Here is a 20,678-nt window from a genome sequence, read left to right on the forward strand (position 1 = left end):
CCTATTTAGACCAAGTCATCAAAACTACCTTACATAGAACAATGAATGGTGCAGATCAATACAGTGTTATACCAGCATCGACTTCACTTTCCACACTTGTAAAAATGACTTTTTGGTTGCTACACAGTAAAGATGCTTTCATAAAAACTCAGTTTTTAACACCTATACAACTTCAGATGAAGGTTTTTAAAACTTTGACTCATTTACCGAATTCTGTAGTTCTCCCCATCCTCCCAGAGCATTAAAATGTCTGAACTTTTCACCAAACAATCGTCCGCAAATGTGGCGTTCCAAGTACACAGTATGTCCCTCATTTAACCTGAAAAAAAAATGTTTTTAATAAAAACACGGACACAGCTGAGAAGAAAAGATATTTCAATCAAGATATTTTCTTTTTGGCTTTTCTACAGAGGAAAGCAGTTGTAAGGCATGACCACTACACTCTAAGCCCACTCTGGCTCCCAGGCAGTCAATCCAAAGCAATGGGAAGCCCAGTCCAGCAGATGGCAGCACAGAAAGTTAAGCCCTGGTTCTGCTCTTGCATGTCCATATGTTAAAAGTGTGGAACTTTTCCCCACTTTCATCAGGAACTAGATAAACAACACCTAGACTGAACCTAACACTGTAATAAGTGTTAGAGAATTTTTTAAAACTATCCTTGTTGCCCGGGCACAGTGGCTCATGCCTGTAATCCTAACACTTTGGGAGGCCAAGGCGGGAGAATTATCTGAGGTCAAGAGCTCAAGACCAGCCTGGCCAACATGGTGAAACCCCATCTCTACTAAAAATACAAAAATGAGCTGAGCATGGTGGCGTGCACCTGTAGTCCCAGATACTTGCGGGGCTGAGGCACAAGAATCGCTTGAATAGGAAGGCAGAGAGATTGCCCTACTGCACTCCAGCCTGGATGACAGAGTGAGACTCCATCTCAAAAAAAAAAAAAAAAAAATCCTTGTTGGCTGGGCATGGCAGCTCATGCCTGTAATCTCAGCACTTTGGGAGGCTGAGGTGGGCGGATCACTTGAGCTCAGGAGTTCGAGATCAGCCTGGGCAACATGGTGAAATCCCATCTCTATAAAAAATACAAGAATTAGCCAGGCATAGTGGCATGTGCCGATAGTCTCAGCCACTTTGGAGGCTGAGGAGGGAGGATCGCAACCCTGGAGTTGCAGTTAGTGGAGATCGCACCACTGCACTACAGCCTGGGCAACAGAGTGAGACCTTGTCTCCAATAAAAAAAAAAAAAAATAGCCGGGCGCAGTGGCTCATGCCTGTAATCCTAGCATTTTGGGAGGCCAAGGCGGGTGGATTGTCTGAGCTCAGGAGTTCGAGAACAGCCTGGGCAACATGGTGAAACCCCATTTCTACTAAAATACAAAAAATTAGCTGGGCGTGGTGGCACGTGCCTGTAATCCCAGCTACTCGGGAGGCTGAGACAGGAGAATCACTTGAACTTGGGAGGCAGAGCTTGCAGTGAGCCAAGATCGCACCATTGCACTCTAGCCTGGGTGACAAAGTGAGACTCCATCTCAAAAAAAAAAAAAAAAAATTCTTGCCTACCAAAGAGATGATAACAAAGAAAAACAAGAGATACACACAAAACAATTCAGAGTGGTAGGAGGCAGGGGAAAAAAAAAATCAGTAACAAGAACCAATAAAGACATAATAACAAAAATCTTACCAAAAGTGATCCCAAGTTTTGTTGGTCACTAGATTCCCTGTCCAGCTATGAGATATTTCATGTGCAATGACCTAAAGAAAACAGTGTGATCAATAGTAAGACTGATTATCTTAACCTAAAACAACCCATTCTCTAAACACTCCATGTTATTCAATTTTTTGAAAACATTAGCTGAGGTATTCAGGGAGTTACTCAGTTCAGCAAAATCTTTAACTTAACCAAAGACACACACACATACACTCAAATGTGGCATAAAGTAATTAGAAAACAAAAATTACTTAGAAAATATTAAATAGATACATCACTGCATTAAAAATATTTCATAAATATATGAAAAGATCAAACCATAAATTTTTCTTAAATCTATTAAATATAATTGTTAATATAATAATACGACAAGAGTCCCCAAATTGTCCATTATAACCATCTCTTAAACATAAAAATACAAGGGCTATTTTAAAATCAGTTGAACTAATACTTCTTGAAGATAAGGCCATAATGAAAAAGTTTAACTTACATTGGAGAGTGACTTGTCGCCTGCCTACAAAAAAAAGAAAATTATCTTAGTATTTTAGTAATCAAATTACACACTATCTAAAAGACTGCCTACCTAAACACTTAGCATACTGGCACTGGTGGTCCACTGTATTTCTACTACAGCACTTCAAAGAAGGTAAAAGAGACCTTAATTGAAAAAGCAAAAAAATACGGAACTAAAAATTAGCGTCATTCTTTCTTGCCCTAATTCTAGGGAATTTTTGCAATACAATGAAAGCCAGTCTATTTGTGTCTAACTTCCATGAACATTTCTTCTACTTCCATTTTTACATCTGCTCTTATTTATCCCTCACTTTCTTTCTCACCTATTACCCAAAATATATTTAATAAAACTTTAGAGGGTCCTATGTGTCCTGTGCTGTATTTTATTTATGTTTTTGCTAGTCCATCACTCACTTAGGTTCTAGGAAGAATTTAAAGTAGCTCACAGGCATATTAAACATAGCAGTGTACTATGGCCCTAATCCTTTCCTATACATGGTGTACTGATTTTTTTTTTTAATTGTACCTACACACCAAGTGTAATTGGTATAGTCTGTCTAGATACATAATTTATCAATGAATTGTTACACAGCACCCCCATGCTCAACATCCCCAAATACCGTGAACATAATATTCTCCTTCCCCAAATGGCCAGATTATTTTCCTTTCAAAAACGAGATGGAGGCCTGGTGTGGTGCTTCATGCCTGTAATCCCAGCACTTTGGGAGGCCAAGGCAGGTGGATCACGAGGTCAGGGGATCGAGACCATCCTGGCCAATATGGTGAAACCCCGTCTCTACTAAAAATACAAAAACTTAGCTGGGCATGGTGGTGCGCGCCTGTAGTCCCAGATACTCAGGAGACTGAGGCAGGAGAATCGCTTGAACCCAGGGACAGAGGTTGCAGAGAGCCAAGATTGCACCCCTGCACTCCAACCTGGGCAACAGAGCGAAACTCTGTCTCAAAAAAAACAAAAAAACAAAAAAACGAGATTGTGATAACCACAATAAACAATACAATTAGAAACAAGGGTTACATGAACAAGCGAAAAGATTTATATATATACACATTATTAGGACTCTAAGGTTCTTTACATATATATTCATATTATTAGGACTTTTAAGGTTTTTTCTAGCTAAGTTTATTTTTGAAAGACATCAATTTCAAATGAAGAAATATTTACACTTACCAGTAGAGTAGGAGTTACAAAAGTAAGGCAAGGATTCTCCATGCCACCATAAGGGAAGGACGGTGGCAGGACCAATAGGTCATACTGTCCCCATACATACGGTCCTCCCAGATCTTCTGCAATTTTAAGCATAGATTCAGTCTGAAAAATCAACACATATATTTGTATGTCTTAATTATCACCATTGTACATTTCTTAAAATTGTATATTGCTTTCTATGAAGGTTACAAGTTAATGACTCTAATTTTAAATGAAAATGATAAAAAGAATGTAGCAACTGCACATCTACATAAAAGACAATCTGATTCTTTCCCAGTATCACTTAAAACCATCACATTTCACACTCAAAATCTTCAATCTACTGTCTATCACGGTGACTAAAAGGAAAACTGCATGACCAACCTCAGAAAATTCGTAAGCAGACTTTTCCACCTGCTCTTTCTCAGACCACACCAAAGTTCTTGGGCCAATTTGCCTGCAAGATTAAAAAGCTTAATAAAAAAGAAATTCACAGCAAATGATTCGTCTGGTTCTAAAAAGTATGTAATGTCTTGTAGACAAACCTCTACAGTGAGAGTGCATTTACCATGTGCTTACGGGAAAGGGATGAGGTTACATGGCCTGAGCTGCAAACCTGCTGTTGTATATGCAGCAACAGATATGCAGCTCTCTAAGGAGGTACAGGCTGGGCCAAAGGAAAAAAACCAAGACACAAAGTGTCCCCAATTAGTTTATTGCCTCTTGTAAGACCTCTTGAGGGTCCCATTTCATCTCTCAATTTCATAACTATAGAAACCCAGTCACAACTCATAAGAAACTATTCTATTTTTTTTTTTTCTTTTTGAGATGGAGTCTTGCTCTGTCACCCAGGCTGGAGTGCAGTGGCGTGATCTCGGCTCACTGCAAGCTCCGCCCCCTGGGTTCATGCCATTCTCCTGCCTCAGCCTCCCGAGTAGCTGGGACTACAGGCACCTGCCAGCACGTCCAGCTAATTTTTTCTTTTTTTTGTATTTTTAGAAGAGACGGGGTTTCACCGTGTTAGCCAGGATGGTCTCAATCCCCTGACCTCGTGATCGTGATCTGCCCGCCTCAGCCTCTCAAAGTGCTGGGATTACAGGTGTGCGCCAACGCACCCGGCCTTTTTTTTTTTTTTTTTTTTTTTTTGATACAGGGTCTCATTCTGTTGCCCAGGCTGTGTGCAGAGGGGCCATCACAGCTCACTGCAGCCTCCACCTCCTGGGCTCAAGCAGTCCTCCCACCTTAGCCTCCTGAGTTGCTGGGACTACAGGCATATACTACCATGCCCGACTAATTTTTGATTTTTTTTGTAGAGACATGCTCTCACTTGTGTTGCCCAGGCTGGTCTCGAACTCCTGGGCTCAAGCGATCCTCCCACCTTGGCCTCCCAAAGTGATGGGATTACAGGCGTGAGCCACAGAGCCCAATAATCTTGTTCTACAAGATTATTCTAGAACAGGAATGGGTATAAACTTTGTTATGCACTTAAAGGTTGAATACTCTTATATAAGAAGAAACAAATAGAAAATGAAGGAAATACTATCAGATGCTATAACACGGATAAACCTTAAGGTCATTATACCTTGAATGAAATAAGCCAGACACAAAGAGATAAAATCATACTGTATGATTCTACTTATGTGAGGTATCTAAAGTAGTCAAATTCGTAGGAACAGAAAATAGAATGGGCATTACCAAGGACTGGGGGGTGAGGGAAAAGAGGAGCTATTGTTTAATGGGTACAGAGTTTCACTTTTGCAAAATGAAAAATTTCTGAAGATCTGTTTCACAACAATGTGAATATACTCAACACTACTGAACTGCACATTTAAAAACCGCTAAGTGTGCTTAAAACTGAGAGTGAACAAAAAATTAAGAAGAAGGAAGGGTACTCTACTGGTAAAATATTAATAAAATATATTACATTTATGTAATATTTGTAGGCTTCCAAGTGCTTTAATATATTTTATCTCATTTGTTTCACATAACCACCCTATGAGGTAGAAAGTCAGACATTATAAATTCAAGGATAAGGAAACAGAGATTAAGAGAGTGACCTGTTCAAGCTTACATGAGAATTCAGATCTCTAAAGGTAAGAGCATGCTCATTTTACAATACTTGAAAAATCTAAGGGGTAACTGGTCAAGATTTTTAAATGTAAAATTAATTTGTTGCCTACATTTTATATTTAGATTTGAATTTTTCTAGAGCTTTCAGCTCGATATCTTGAGAAATACGCAAATGATCGACCAATTAACCTTGAGAGAGGTTCAAGATGCCTCAGTTTTGATCTTTCCACAAACCTGAAAATTTTTCCAAAAGCTCACCTGCTTTCTAAAGCTCCAACAACTAAAGCAATCAGGTAGCAGGGTATCGGAACCTAAAGAGGGCAAACACACACACACACCACGTGCTTGCATTAGTGTTCACAAATGTTACACAGTAAGACAATTCATATTTAAGTAAATTCCCTTTCAAATCCCCTAATATTAGTAGTGATAACTTTGCTTTTATACTTCTGAAATAGTTCTCATCTTTAACATATAGCTTGAAATTGTGATACAAAACATTGTTCAAAACATCTATTTGCCTTTTATTCTGCTAGGAACAAAAAGCTTCTCACACGTGAAAAACAAGATCACACATGCTATTAAAAGGTGCATTTTAAGCATTTCTCAAAAAGTAACCTACAGGAAGTGCTTTCCCCATGTGTTTGCCTTTTTCCTCCTGACTTTTAAAAGGTTTTGGTTTTCTTTTTTTATTCCTTTATGTTTCAAAGCACTATTGGCATGTTGCAGAGACACACAGAGTAACCCGGCAATAAGTAGATGCCAAAGTTATGGGAGCTTGGAACCACAGAAGCTGCAGTGGAAGTCAAATTATCCATTGTGAGGTCAATTAAGAAAACACACACACACACACTCTCTCCCGCATGCATACACATTGAAGGTCAAAGATACATGTCTAATGACCAGGACGGTAATTGAGTGGTTTTTTGGTCTTGACTCCTCCCTTTGTAACACTCTCAACAGCCACTTGCCTCCACTGTAGCACCAGGGCAGGTGAATGCGTAAGAACACAAAAGAACAGGAAGCCAGCCCCTGACTGGAGTGAGGGAAAATGAAAACAGGCACACTCCCTACTCTGTCTCTACAGCTCCCTACTCTTCAATACAACAATCTGTAAGTAGAACAAAACCCTTTAGAAGCACAAAAGAAAAAGAAATGAAGACAAAAACCAAAAGCTGTTCTCAAAATTCTGAAATATTTCAAAAGTAAGTTTGCCCTCTGGATGTGTACAAGCTAACTGTAGTTTACCGCCAATAAAAACAAAAATCTAGACCCTAGGATCTTACTTTTTGGATGAATTTGTATATTTTCCTGCTTGGGTCTTCTGGGTCAGGTACTTCTCCATCACGAATAGCACTCATAAGTGCCACCAGCTCTTTAGGGACAGACACCTAATCAAGGAGAAAAATCATTTCTAGTCATAAATAAAAGCTTCTATGTGTCTTAAACTATATACGTAAAATAACCTTTTCCTCCCCTTCTTGATCGTCTAATAAACAGACTATGAACACAAAAGGTATATACATATACAAAAAGTATATATATACACACACACACAGACACAATGTGTATATATGTGTATATATATGCACACATATATATAAACACAAAAAGTATATATATACACACACATTCACACATATACATATCAGTTTTGTAAATAAAATTAGCAATATAGGAAACTGGTTTCTTTAAAAGTGAATGTGAAATTTCTATCCATTCACCCATGCACATTAAGAGCAGAGTTTTGGCAGAAACTGGATTAAAATCCCAGCTCTGCCACCTAATAACTAACTGCACAAACTTGGGCAAATAAATATACCCCCTGAGCCTCAGTTTCCCCATCAAGTACGTGTAAAACTTCAAAGGCTTGTTGCAAGGAATAAATAATATAAGTAAAGTACCCAGCACCATCCCTGGCAATGGCAGCCACCATCCCTGCTCCCCCTACACTCACAAACCAGATTCAAAAGGATGTTATATACTCACTATAGGACAGAATGGTTTTGAACAATTTTGTTTTGAAAACACACACTTGGAGTTACAAATGGAGGAACGCTTTAAAAGTAGTAACTGAAAAACTAAAATTTATTGCTAAAAACTGTCAAATAATTTTCTCTGGAAATCCATATGGAAAAGACCCCTATGGGGCAAACCATATGGTCATTAAACTGTGTATCCTAGCTCCATGATTCTGAAAGTTTGATTTCTGACGAATGCCAGAATTAAGGACTCTCCCAAGTATTAATGATCAAGCAAGAATACATTCCAGCAGGGGCTAGACTTTCATGTTCTTCTTGCATGGCTCAGGACTCAAAGCTATGACTGAGGCAGGCACAGAATTACAAGCTCCTGAACCAGGGCTAAAACAATTATAGATTCTAAAGCATGAAAGTGTTCAGGAAATAATTTGGTTCGGCCACCTCCCTTCATTGAGGTGGTGATACGTTATATACATGTGCCAAATGAGGTTGTGAAGTCATAAAACTTGTTCAAGGGTCACATCATTATTTATTTATATTTTTAGAAATGGGGTCTCACTATGTTGCCCAGGCTGGCCTTGAACTTCTGAGTTCAAGTGATCTTCCCACCTCAGCCTCCCAAGTAGCTGGGACTTCACACAGTTATTAAGTGGTGGACAAGAGCCAGAGCCCTGGGATTCTTTGCCTCCAAGTATAATATATCATTGCACTATCCTAGGTGTAATTTGGTTGTGGAACTATTTGGGAAGCAAGAAGGCCCCATAAATATGGGTTGGTCCTCATTCTATTTGCTCGGTCTAAGTAGGTCTAGCATCTGGGATAGTGATTATTTAGTAATTACAGTCCACCTTTTCCAAAAAGGATTAGCAGTACCCACCAAGGGAATAAGTTGGAATTGCATACAGACAAGTCTGGAATATATGCCCACTAGGCTTATATGGCTACAGAATGCATTTATAGAAACTTGAATCCTGCAAATGTCAACTTTTAAAAGTTAAGTAAAAATTGTTCCTAAGTTCTTATTTTTAAATCCAGGATTCTGAATTCCTTTTTTTTTTCTTTTGTTTTTTGGGGTTTTTCTTTTGAGACAGAGTCTCACTCTGTCTCCCAGGCTGGAGTGCAGTGGTGCAATCTCAGCTCACTGCAAGCTCTGCCTCCTGGGTTCACGCCATTCTCCTGCCTCAGCCTCCTGAGTAGCTGGGACTACAGGCACCCACCACCACGCCCGGCTAATGTTTTGTAATTTTTTTAGTACAGACGGGGTTTCACCATGTTAGCCGGGATGGTCTCCATCTCCTGACCTCGTGATCCGCCCATCTCGGCCTCCCAAAGTGGTGGGATTACAGGCATGAGCAACCGCGCCTGGCCCTGAATTCCTTTTTAAAAGTCAGATTGGTTTCCATTTCCTTTTTTTCACAGTTAAAATGTTTAAAACTGCCTTTAAAGTAGAGATTCAGAATGAGTGCCACAGCCTCTTCTTTTACATATTTCAGGTAGAATTTCATTAAGATAAATAATTCTAGCTCTAGGAATTCAATTATCATCTCTGCTTATCATTTACACCATATTTACTGATATGCATCATTTAATTCAGTTAATAATTTATAATATTTACCTCTGCAGTATAGGTTAATTTCACAGAAGGAGTGTCCTGACAAGGAAGGACTGCTCTGCAGTGGATGGCCTGAAAAAGGGAGAAACAGGAAGAAATAGCTATTTATCTTTCTGATACGGCATTAAGAAATCATTAAAAATTGCAGCATTGTTCTTAGACATATTTTTTTAAAAATAAAAACAGGTCTCATTTCTTGGGAATTTTTTTTTTTTTTTTTTTTTTTGAGACGGAGTTTCACTTTTGTTGCCCAGGCTGGAGTTCAATGGCGCAATCTTGGCTCACTGTAACCTCTGCCTCCCAGGTTCAAGCGATTCTCCTGCCTTAGCCTCCTGAGTAGTTGGGATTACAGGCATGTGCCACCACGCCCAGCTAATTTTGTATTTTGAGTAGAGATGGGGTTTCTCCATGTTGGTCAGGCTGGTCTTGAACTCCCAACCTCAGGTGATCTGCCTACCTCGGCCTCCCAAAGTGCAGGGATTACAGGCGTGAGCCACCGCGCCTGGCCTCTTGGGATCTTTTAAAGTCTAAAAACAGATTCTTGGACTTTTGAAAATCAGATTTTCCACTTTAATCTATGGTTAATCCTCACATTTCAGTTGAAGCATGGAGAAACTGTTAAGCAGTGTTTCCTACTCTATCTTCTGGGCGACAACAGTGCCCAGTGAGAAGCTTTTAGAAACCTGAGAAAAAAGGGCTCTGTAGCAAAACAGACCTGAGAAGTGTGGCATACTGCACCCCTGTCTTGCAGAGCCACGAGAACATTAGCCTCCTGAAGGCTCTGAACAGACCTACAATAAAGAAACCTGTTTGATTTCTTACACTTATTTTAACACAAAACCCATTTCTCTCTGGTTTAACAGCTAATGGGATGCCAGTGTTCTAATGAACACAGCCTGAGAAATGTTGCTGTAGTCTTGACACTTCAATCTTGCAGCAAACCTTGTAAGTACAAACAAAGAAGCAAAGAAAGGAGAAAGAACAGTCTCTCTCAATACCATCTAGACATCTTCATTCATATCATATGCAAAGTGTTTCTCTACTGCCACACCAATCGTTATTAACATTGGTTCCATCCAGTATGACCAGAGGCCGGGTGCCGTGGCTCACTCCTGCAATCCCAGCACTTTGGGAGGCTCAGATGATTGCTTGAGCTCTAGAGTTTGAGACCAGCCTGGGCAACATAGTGAGACCCTACCTCTACACAAAAAAAATTAGCTGGGCATGGTGGTGCACACCTGTAGTCCCAGCTACTCAGGAGGCTGAGGTAAAAGGATCGCTTGAGCCCAGGAGTTCTGGGCTGCAGTGACCCGAATTCACACCATTGCACTACAGCCTGGGCAACACAGCAAGACCCTGTCTCAAAAGTAAAAAAAAAAAAAAAAAGAGCACCTACAATCTTATAACCAGTCTGTGTACAAATAAGTCTGTCTACTGCTGGTGAGCAATGGAATGGAAACCCAGCCTCATTGAGATAGTCTACTAACTCAAAGGAATTCTGATATTAACACCCTTCTCTGAAGCTATTACAAATCCTAAACATACTTCATTCCACCACAAGCTTTCTTAAAACCCCCAAACTCCAGGTCTTTTCATTTTAGTTCCAGAAAGTTCTCCAAAGATATAGGCTCCCAAATGACCTCTAGATGGATTAAATAGGACTAGCAAAGCCACCTGGTTCTCTCTCCCAAAATAGAGTTCCAAGACCATGCCTCCAGAGTTCCTTGATGGTTTCTAGTTAGGTGACATGGCAATACCAAAGGGGTTTTTAAATGCATTTCACTGGATAAGGCCAAACCCAGGCAAATATGCATACAGAACAACCGTAAGCAACTTCATCAAACAAAATCATGTCTACATGTTTTCTATCAGCTGCAATAATTTATTAATTTAGCTGAAATCTGTTTCCCGTATTCCCAACATTGCTGCCAATAAGAAATGGAATAATATATTCAAAATTAACATTTTCATGACTCACAAATCTTGTATTTCTTGCCAACTTTGGTTAATAGACATTCTATTAAGAAATACTGCCTGAAAATCAGATATTCATGAGATAGAGATTGTGCAATTTGTACACTCTTACGTATAACATTTCATGTCTTCTAGATTATTAAACTGAGGGTTTCTTAGATTAAAAAGATGTTTCAAGTGGCCATAGAAAGTAAACAGGTCTGATTCATATGCTAATTCCTTTTTTAAAAGGACTTGTATTGAAATTTGAACCTAACACACAGGAATATTGGGAGGGATGAAACATGTAAAGAATCTAGCACAATGCCTGGAAATAGAGCAAATGCTTAATGAAGTCAGTTCTCTTAATTGTGCATTATTTGATTGCTATGAAAAGTAGGTATTTTTTCTTTCAGAAGACAGTTTGAAAAGCATTATCCTTGTGACAGGTTATCTCTAATCGTATGGCTCTTTACCTTTAGTTTTAAAATGGAAAACAGAGGTACAGTTAATATATTGATATGATATATGTTTGTAAATGTAAGAAAAATATGGAAAAGTTACATTCCAAACTCAGTGGTGGTTACCTCTGGGCAATGGTGTCTGGAAAAGGTTTGGAAATTAAATCTTTCACTTCCCATTTCTTTACTATTAGCATTTTTCATAACCAGTACATATTATTTATTAATTTTTCCTTTCATTTTATGACTATTTACTGAGTACCCACTCTCTGCCAAGTTCTAAGTCAGGCCTAGAAAGTCCAATCTAGGTGGACATATTTCCAAACTGAAAGAAGCTTCTTATTTAAAGTAATGCATGAGTGTATTAATAGTGAAAGATAAAATGAAAATAAATAATTTATCTTATATGTTTTTATAGATCAATTAATATATTATATTAGGTAAAACCCACATAATCCATAAAACCACTGTTCATTTTGCTTCATTCAACCCTGTGTGCTGGGAGTTTTCTGCATCAGAAATCATTCTGGAATCCTTTTTACCTGGCACTGACTAAAGAGATATGGGTGTTCCTTCCCAGAAGTCTGTTCAGGAGTGAGCCACTGGAGAGCAGAAGATTTTGGAGAGGTCTCAAAAGAAATTTCTATAACGATTTCTTGATTTCTGTATGAAACAAATAAATATATTAGTAGAGTATGATTCTATCTAGTGAAAATTTAAACTCGTAATACATACACTGAGTAATATAAATAACATAGTATGCATTCTCATCACTGATTGACAGTAAGCTCTAGGAATGCCGTATCCTCAGTGGGTAAGTCTCCTCTCAGTTTTCCTACCTAATTGCCAGCCTGTGGGTCCTTTTACCTCTCCCAGGCTAACTGCTAGCGAAGGCGTAATGGCAACTAACAGTGGTTGAGTACCCCATTGTGTGTCACGTACTTTGCATCTGTGATACCATTTAATCTTTTATTAGAGTGGAAAAGTGAAAGAAATCATTTTGGAGCTTCAACTACCACAGCAGCAGGTGCCACAGCATGACACAGAGCAGTGCTGGTCTGCAAACTGTTACTGGCCCAGGACAAGACAAGACCAGAAGTTGGGAGTCAGCATTGCAAAACTTTTAGAGTCATTTTTATGTCTGTTGAATCTAATAATAAAAAATGTGTGCTTGTATTTCATCTCTTCTTCCTCATATTTCATTTTTATTGCACTTTATAAAAGTATCAGTCTATGACAGATTGAAGAGGATAAAAATTGGTCCTTTACCCCAGGGAGTTTGAGAAGCACTGATAATAAGGGAACAGCAGAGCTTTAAGACCAGCGTGTTCGAATCCCGACTCTATCACTTACTGGTACCGTAAATTTGGAGAAATTACTTGACCTCCCTATGCCACAGTTTCCTTGTAGAATGGGGTGAATACCATCTACCTCACAAGTTAGACTTAAGCGTTTCCCTTCTCTTAAAGGGAAAGAGAAAGCATGAAAACACTGGCCACTGAACAACTAGGGTAGATCACCCTTGTTCTAGGCCAATAATTTCCACCATTTTTCCCCTCCCCAGTATATCAAGAGGTGACATATACTCCCAATATGACAATTCTGGTTGCCACTTTCTTGAATAAGTTATTTATCTAAGGTTCCCTTTCCTCATCTTTAAGTGTAGATTATACCAGCAGGGTTACTGTAAGGATTAGATACAAGAATGCATTTAAAGCACTTATCCCAAGATTGCTGCACTGTAACAGTTCTATCTTTGGCATTATCATTGTCCCGGTAATAAATGCAGCTGGCCTCTGGGGCAAGGGCAAGGAATGTGTAGCTTGTAAAAGCTGCCCAGGTTATCTTGAAATGCCTTCTTAGGATGGCATGCCCCCACCATACTCTAGATAATAGTAAAAAGATGAATCGTGTAAAAACTAACAGTTCCCCAAGTCCTTGTTGTATTATATACAAACAACATTTTTAGTATCTTAAGTATATATAATTTTAACTGCTGTATCAACTTTAATCTGAACAGAAGATGAGGAGAAGTAGTGTACCAATCGTTACATATTTACAAACTAAAATTTAAAAAGAAAATATATTTTAATTAGTTAAAAATATTTTTCCGGCCGGGCGCGGTGGCTCAAGCCTGTAATCCCAGCACTTTGGGAGGCCGAGACGGGCGGATCACGAGGTCAGGAGATCGAGACCATCCTGGCTAACACGGTGAAACCCCGTCTCTACTAAAAATACAAAAAACTAGCCAGGCGAGGTGGCGGGCGCCTGTAGTCCCAGCTACTCAGGAGGCTGAGGCAGGAGAATGGCGTAAACCTGGGAGGTGGAGCTTGCAGTGAGCTGAGATCCGGCCACTGCACTCCAACCTGGGCGACAGAGCGAGACTCCGTCTCAAAAAAAAAAAAAAAAAAAATTTTCCCCCATTATTTAGCTGTAAAAGAGAAAGATCATAACATTCATACTTGCTCAAAGCGATAGGAAGAGAGATTTCCATTGGCGATCCCTTGTAACTTTGTCTTTCTCCAAGAGCATATTTGACTTCTTGTCCATTGATCACTACTTTTTCTATTATAAGGTCCTTTGTATCCAAAACCTAAAATTAATATTTTTAAATAGTAAGAAAATAGTTTCATTTACCAGAAAAAACTTGTATTAGATATAGGTTACAACAACTAGTTGCTTGTGGAGAGTAAAATACAGAGTGAAATTAGAAGAAGTAAAGAGTTAAAAGCTAGTCTAGGTCTCATTTTTTGAGACTCTAAGCATCCTGAAAATTTTTGGGTTCTAAGACTTGCATACATATTGTTAAGTAACCCTAGGACAGTCACGCAAATTTTGGGCTTTAAGTAAAAGTCAAATCTAAATCAAAATATGTTTGCTTCTGACTCCTAAAATTTTCTCTATTATGAAAAACTTTACCTATAACTTAAGTTTCTTTCACTCTGGCTCCTCAATACATTACACAATATATTTCCTCCTAGAACTCGTGTAGGCCAACTCCCATGTACTTTCAAACTTCATGTTCGTTAAGCAAATCAGCAGACTGTATATCACTATGGTTGTATATCTAGAAAAAGCCCAACCTGTTATGGCAACTCGGACCAAATGATTCTGCAGAGGATTGGGAGGCCATATCTACTTGCCAGGGCCAATTAAGGACAACTGCTTTGGGCATGAAGGAGTGGCAACAAGTGTCAGAGTATTTTCTATCCACAAAATCCTGAGCCCTAGAAATCATACTCTTTAATTATCTCTCAACTAATCTCTTGTCCTAGAATCTTGAACCTTCCTATATCACAAGACTGTTTCCTAACAACATAAACAAAATTCTGCTTGATGGATCTACCCACTAACTATTCTAGTTTTCCTCCTTCCTTCCTTAAACTCCAAGGGAGTTTATGACTGCTATGACTGCTACTTCTACCTCCTCATCCATCATCCTCCCTTTCCCCTTCTTCTATCGGGCTTCCAGCTCCTTTGCTATTGAAAGGGCAGCCCCTACCCTGATCAACAAAGTCTTTTCTGTCCAATAACCTTGACCTCTATCTACTTACAGCCCTTACGGACACGTCATCTGGTTAAAACCCCTTCCTTCTCTTCTTTGCCTTGTCTAATGTTTTCCTTTCCCCTCCTTTATTCCAACTCAAAAATATGGATATGTCCCAGTGTTCCAGCCCTGGTCCTTCGATTTTCTTGCCATATCCTTCACTCCCTAGCTCTTACTCATGCTCACATCTTCAACTAGTATCTCTGTGAAGATGCCTGCCATTCTAGTTCCACAGTTGTATTCCCTCCCCAGGACCTCAGTCTAATTGTCTGCTCAACATTTCCATGGGACATAGCACCACACATTGAATAGGCTTCTAAAAATTCCAAAAATGACTTTTATACTCCCTGAATCAGGTTTCTCCCCAGATTTCTTGATTCTATTCAAAGAACTCTTCCAGTTCCCTAAGGTTTGATCCCATTTCCCAATCCCACACAGCCACTTAAAAGTTGTTCTTTCACAGTGTCTTCATACCTTTCCTTTCTTTCCACTACTAACACAGGTGGGGCCCTGGACTGGTAGAACTGCTTTCTATCAGATCTCCCTACCTCTGGCATTATTTTTTTTCCTTTTCTGAAATCTGGCTTGGCTACATGTAAGGCTAAGAACCAGCCATTTCCCAGCTGCCCCGCTTTTATATTAGTTAACCATGTGTGATAAGCTCAGAAATCATCACAAGGACAATCACTAAACTTTATTCCCACCTCTCTGGAGTCAACAATTTTTGTTTAGGAAGAAATTTCCATCTTGGTTTGTTTTCCTTTTTTTCTTTTACTTTTTTTTAAGAGCAGCCAAATTTGTTATGAGAGTACCATCTTTTTCCCTCCTAATGGCCAATTATTTCAGGCTACTTTCTTTTGGGGGCACGTCATCTGTTATCCTTACTCTGAATTAGTAGAAGATATGGTTTATATCTTATTTAAAATAATACGGTTACTCCTTCATATTCTAGTACCTCTCTAGTCTCTTCACAGTCTAGTACCTAGTTCTGAATAGCTATTCAGAATAGCTAACTTGTTTTAAAAACTTGATTTGAGTATCTTGTGTTTATAACAACACATGCTCATATAGATGAATTAACTGGGTCATTTCCCAGTGGAACATATCCTGTTTTCTATATTGCCTATATTTTCCAAATCTGTTTAGAATCATGAACAGTTTCATGGTGACAACTATTTTTTGTGAAACCTTTTGATATCCCCTGTGTTTGTTACAGCAGTTGGCCCTACCCTTTCCTATAATATTTACTGTACTGCATTATAATGGTTTCTTTTTCCATTAGACTAAGGGTTCTAAAACAGAGAATGTTACTTAAGTCTGTATTCCCAGGGTTTAGCACTCTGCCCCAAAAACACTAGGTGTCAATTAATGCATGAAGCAGGTCCTAGACCAAGAGAAAACAAAAACTGCAATGTTTAAGCTGTATATCTCAAGTCCTAAGCCTCAACTATCATTTGCAAACTACTTTTTAAAATTCCCCTTCTTTCAGTGATGTTATTTTTAAAAAATAACAAAAACTGTAATAAGAAAGAAAAAGAAAACTGGATCGTTGACAAGTTGGATTTAGTACTTTTTAAGAAACGTGGTAAGCATCAACAGCTTTACTAATGGTAGGATATAATTTATTATGTTTCACAGTATCCTCTTTGAACAGTACCTCTATCCCCTCAAAAAACAGTTGTACTTCTCAGTAGCTGGTCAGTTGCCATGGAATAGATATCTGATTCCTTTTTTGCACAGGCCAGTAGGAAGCTCCATGTCAACCTTGTGGCCCACTTCTTTTAAAGTACAGAGGGCTTTATGCCATGGATTTTGTTTCTCCTATCCTTATTCTCTCTTCCTCCGAATTATTTAATTATTTTTAATCTTATACTATATATGTTGCTTCAAGCAGTCTCAATCCTTTCTAGAACAAAGGAGAGTTTTTTTTAAAAAAAAGCTTTATGCCTCATTATGATGTCTGTATTTACATTTTCTACCTGCTATGTGCAAGGATATGATGGAAAAGAAAAAAAAGCATAGGTTTATGTGTGAAACACAAAACTAAAACTAAAAACCCACCTTGATTTGATTCCCAGTTGAGCCATTTACTTAGTGAAGACAAGATGGTTTGCAGTCATAAATACCTATTGTTAACTGCTGGCTTCTGCCTTGGCCATGGCACTAAAACCTCGAGCCACTAATCAAAAGAATACCTAAACATTTCTGAAAGTTTCAGTGAAAAGAAAAAAAATGTTTGAAAGTTATCATAAATTTGGAGGATCAAACTTCAGTGTAAGTAAAACAAAACTTGAAAAGAATTTTAGAAAGCTGAGAATTTGTCCAATTAAAGCTCCTTCAGCATTCCTCAACATCACAGACTCCAAGAATGGAGACGAAGAGAAGACATGATGCCTCTGCTGACTCAGCACTGGCACTGGGTCTTCCCATCTCACCTCTGAAATTCAGCTGGCACTATTACCAATGTAGCCCATGTTAGGCTTAGGCACTGTTTTCTAATCTGTTTTCTAATTGAAATCATCCATTAATCAACCTTTTGAATGTCCTCTACATGCCAGACATAGACTATACTAGTTGAAATACAAAGAGTTATGAAACACAGTCTCTACATTCAAGAGTCCACAATCTACTGGAGGAAAGAAACAAGTTAACTTTAAATAAATATTAATTAACTAATGAATAAGGTTAAGCTCCTGGTCTAAGGCTTTTGTCATAAATAAGCAATTATAAACAGATGTCACTTTGTACTACAAATTGCCTTCCTTGTATAACATCTAACATTATTATAATTCCAGGCTGTAATTTGCTAAACAGACATGCCAACCAGAAATCACAATTTTAAAATCTTACTTTTCTCTAGATTTGGGGAATGTGAAAACAATGAGCAGATTTTTAGATTCGGACATTCTTCTCAAAATTTAAACATCCTGACTCTTGCTTACTTATAGAATAGAGGTAAAGTTTTTATTTTACAAAAGTGATGAGAACACATGGACACACGGGGGGAACACACACGGGGGCCTACTGGAGGGTGGAGGGTAGGAGAAGGGAGAGGATCAGGAAAATAACTAATGGGTACTAGGCTTAATACCTGGGTGACAAAATAATCTGTACAACAAACCCCCATGACACAAGTTTACCTATATAACAAACCTGCACATGTACACCTGAACTTCAAATAATTTTTTTTAAGTTTTTATTTTACAAAACAGAGGTAAGTGTGACGTCATATTAAGCAGCAAAAAGCTATAAAATTTTTCATTTTTTTCAGCATAGTTTATAATTTAATTTTTTAAAATAAAGGTGAAGAGCAAGAATTTTCCAGTCGACTGAGAGCTCTAAGTGGGTTTGGGGCTTAGTCAAGGTTTTATTATATCTTAAACTAACTGGAATATTTCTTCTGAAATATATGTTGCAGCTAAAGATTCAAGGAAGAATTTGCTGTCCATATATTAGAAAAACCTCTTTAAATTTCTTCCACTAGCAACCTCGGTTTTGGTTTGGAATCATTCACATCTGAACACAAGTTTCCTGAATTGCTTAACTTTTAAATCTCTAGTACTTTCGAGTGTAGGACATATAAACACATGTTCAAATATGGCAGTCCCATAGTGCGGTTTTTCTTCTTTTTATTATCATACTTTAAGTTCTGGGGTACACATGCAGAACGTGCAGGTTTGTTACATAAGTATACACATGCCATGGTGGTTTGCTGCGTCCATCAACCTGTCATCGACATTAGGTATTTTTCTTAAAGCTATCCCTCCCCTAGGCCCCTGCCCCCGACAAGCCCTGGTGTGTGATGTTCCCCTCCCTGAGTCCGTGTGTTCTCATTGTTCAACTCCCGCTTATGAGTGAGAACATGCGGTGTTTAGTTTTGAAACTGCAATGAAATAGGACTTCAGCCCTGCCCAGGCAAAGTTGCTACTACAATTAAAGATAGCATGGTACTTCAAGAAGACCAAAGTGCGATCTACAAGGAAATAGATGCCTTCTTGCTTATCTTTCTTTCTTATAGTACTTTTGGTGATTACGTATCAGTACATACAGGAATCGACCTATTTTTCAAATCAATCAGTTTAGCAAAATGTTGAAGGCCAAAGAGTAAGAAAGTTAAGTACTTATTAGTTCATATTAATGAAATCAAAATGCAGATCTTTTCTACACAAGTAGGAAAAAGAGGCCTGAAACCCACCAATTCTTATCTGCCCGATCTGATCTGATTGCTTACTGATGTGCTTTAGTAGATTTCACCATGCTATACTGTGTAAAATACACGTGTAGCATCCCGCCCTGGTGAAGAAGCCGAATTTGGCTGTCTTTTCCTGACCCTCTTATTTCTAAAATGCTCTTCTGTGAAATTCTTCCGGTGAAAGGTACAAACCAAATACTATCGGGCAATTTGAGCAAGAACATTAAATATAGGTTATATGATACAGATAAAATCACTGAATAATATTCCATGAATCTACAACCTTTCTTCATTCCAATGGTTACAGAGTTTGTAGAAGTATGTGTTTTCTAAGTGAAATAACTACTTGGCTCCTTGGAACCAACTATTAATAAAGCGTATTGAATCATCCTTAGAAAACCTGAATGTCCCACCCGTCCTTAAATTACTAGAAGATAAGAAAGTTGATAAGATTAAAAAGTAGAAAGGACCCTGAAGAGAGCTGCGCCTAGAGTTAGCAAGACGGGACTGTTAGTTTCAAAGTAGCGGGGAGAGAAGAGGCCTGCCTGGCAGGGGCTGGGAATCCTAAGGGGCTTGAGAACGACTAGCAGGGAGATCCAGGGAACTGGGAGAGAGACGGATGGGTGGTGCCCTGCAGACCTGTGGATCGAAATAAGGGTTCCTGGGAGGCAACTGTGGGATCAGGGATCGACAGGACATGGGATCTGAGACTTGGGTGAGATTGTTGACTGAGGAAGGTGCGCTGGGGGCTGGGAAAAGTCTGGGGCCCGAGGAAGGGGGTTCTGGGCCGCAGGCCGAGGCAATGGGGAGGCCATGGGGTAATTAAGAGCCGGGAACTAAAATTATGGGGGCTATTGCAAAGATGACACCTAGGGCTGGGTGAGTTGAGAGGTGTGGACGAGGCGCGGGATGTGCCCAGGGACCTCGGAGAGAGGATCGGGCCGAGGGGCGGAGGAGAGAGACGTGTAAGTGCGGGGTGAGGGAAGGGATGCAGAGGCTAAGTGGGGTTGAGAGGGGGTGCTGTGGCAGATCTGGGGGGGCCGAAGAGAAGTGCACAACGTGAGTTGGATGGGGGCTACAGAAGAGCAGACGGGGACGTGGGGCTAGGCAGGGGCCGCGGCGGGCTGAGCCGCAGATCCGCAAGGACTAGGGGCGTGGGGCGGGGAGCCCGGGAGAGGCGGGCACTGGGCAGGCGCCCCACTGTACCAGGCTGCGCAGATTGTCCTCCTGAGACTGGACCGTGAGAGCGGCAGTCCCGGTCAGCGTCCGGCGAGTAAAGTCGACGCTGCAGCGCAGGTGCAGGTGCTTGGTCCGGCAGACGGAAGCCGGAGAGGCCAACGAACAGGTATCCACTACCTCGGGCATGGCTCTGGGGGATCACACCGCACTACGACCTACACCCTAACGCTCAGCTACCAGACTCGCCGATAGAG

General features: G+C 39.6%; 1 protein-coding gene across 2 annotated transcripts in view; it reads right to left on the bottom strand.

The window, feature by feature from the left end:
• Positions 1-20,668, bottom strand: part of LTA4H (leukotriene A4 hydrolase) — a 35,481-nt gene extending 14,813 nt beyond the window's left edge. For both annotated transcript variants that reach the window (XM_015152473.2, XM_015152472.2), the window contains exons 1-11: positions 20,452-20,668; positions 13,969-14,099; positions 12,049-12,169; positions 9,096-9,164; positions 6,785-6,889; positions 5,757-5,809; positions 3,813-3,885; positions 3,411-3,551; positions 2,199-2,222; positions 1,682-1,752; positions 208-319 (exon numbers count right to left, since the gene is read on the bottom strand). In XM_015152473.2, the coding sequence (XP_015007959.1) occupies positions 208-319; positions 1,682-1,752; positions 2,199-2,222; positions 3,411-3,551; positions 3,813-3,885; positions 5,757-5,809; positions 6,785-6,889; positions 9,096-9,164; positions 12,049-12,169; positions 13,969-14,099; positions 20,452-20,610 (1,059 nt within the window). In that variant the 5' untranslated portion in view covers positions 20,611-20,668. The remainder of the gene's footprint in view (positions 1-207; positions 320-1,681; positions 1,753-2,198; positions 2,223-3,410; positions 3,552-3,812; positions 3,886-5,756; positions 5,810-6,784; positions 6,890-9,095; positions 9,165-12,048; positions 12,170-13,968; positions 14,100-20,451) is intronic.
• Positions 20,669-20,678: the final 10 nt, after the last annotated feature.

This window comes from Macaca mulatta, chromosome 11 (assembly GCF_049350105.2).
Source record: "Macaca mulatta isolate MMU2019108-1 chromosome 11, T2T-MMU8v2.0, whole genome shotgun sequence".
In the NCBI taxonomy this organism is placed as follows: Eukaryota; Metazoa; Chordata; class Mammalia; order Primates; family Cercopithecidae; genus Macaca; species Macaca mulatta.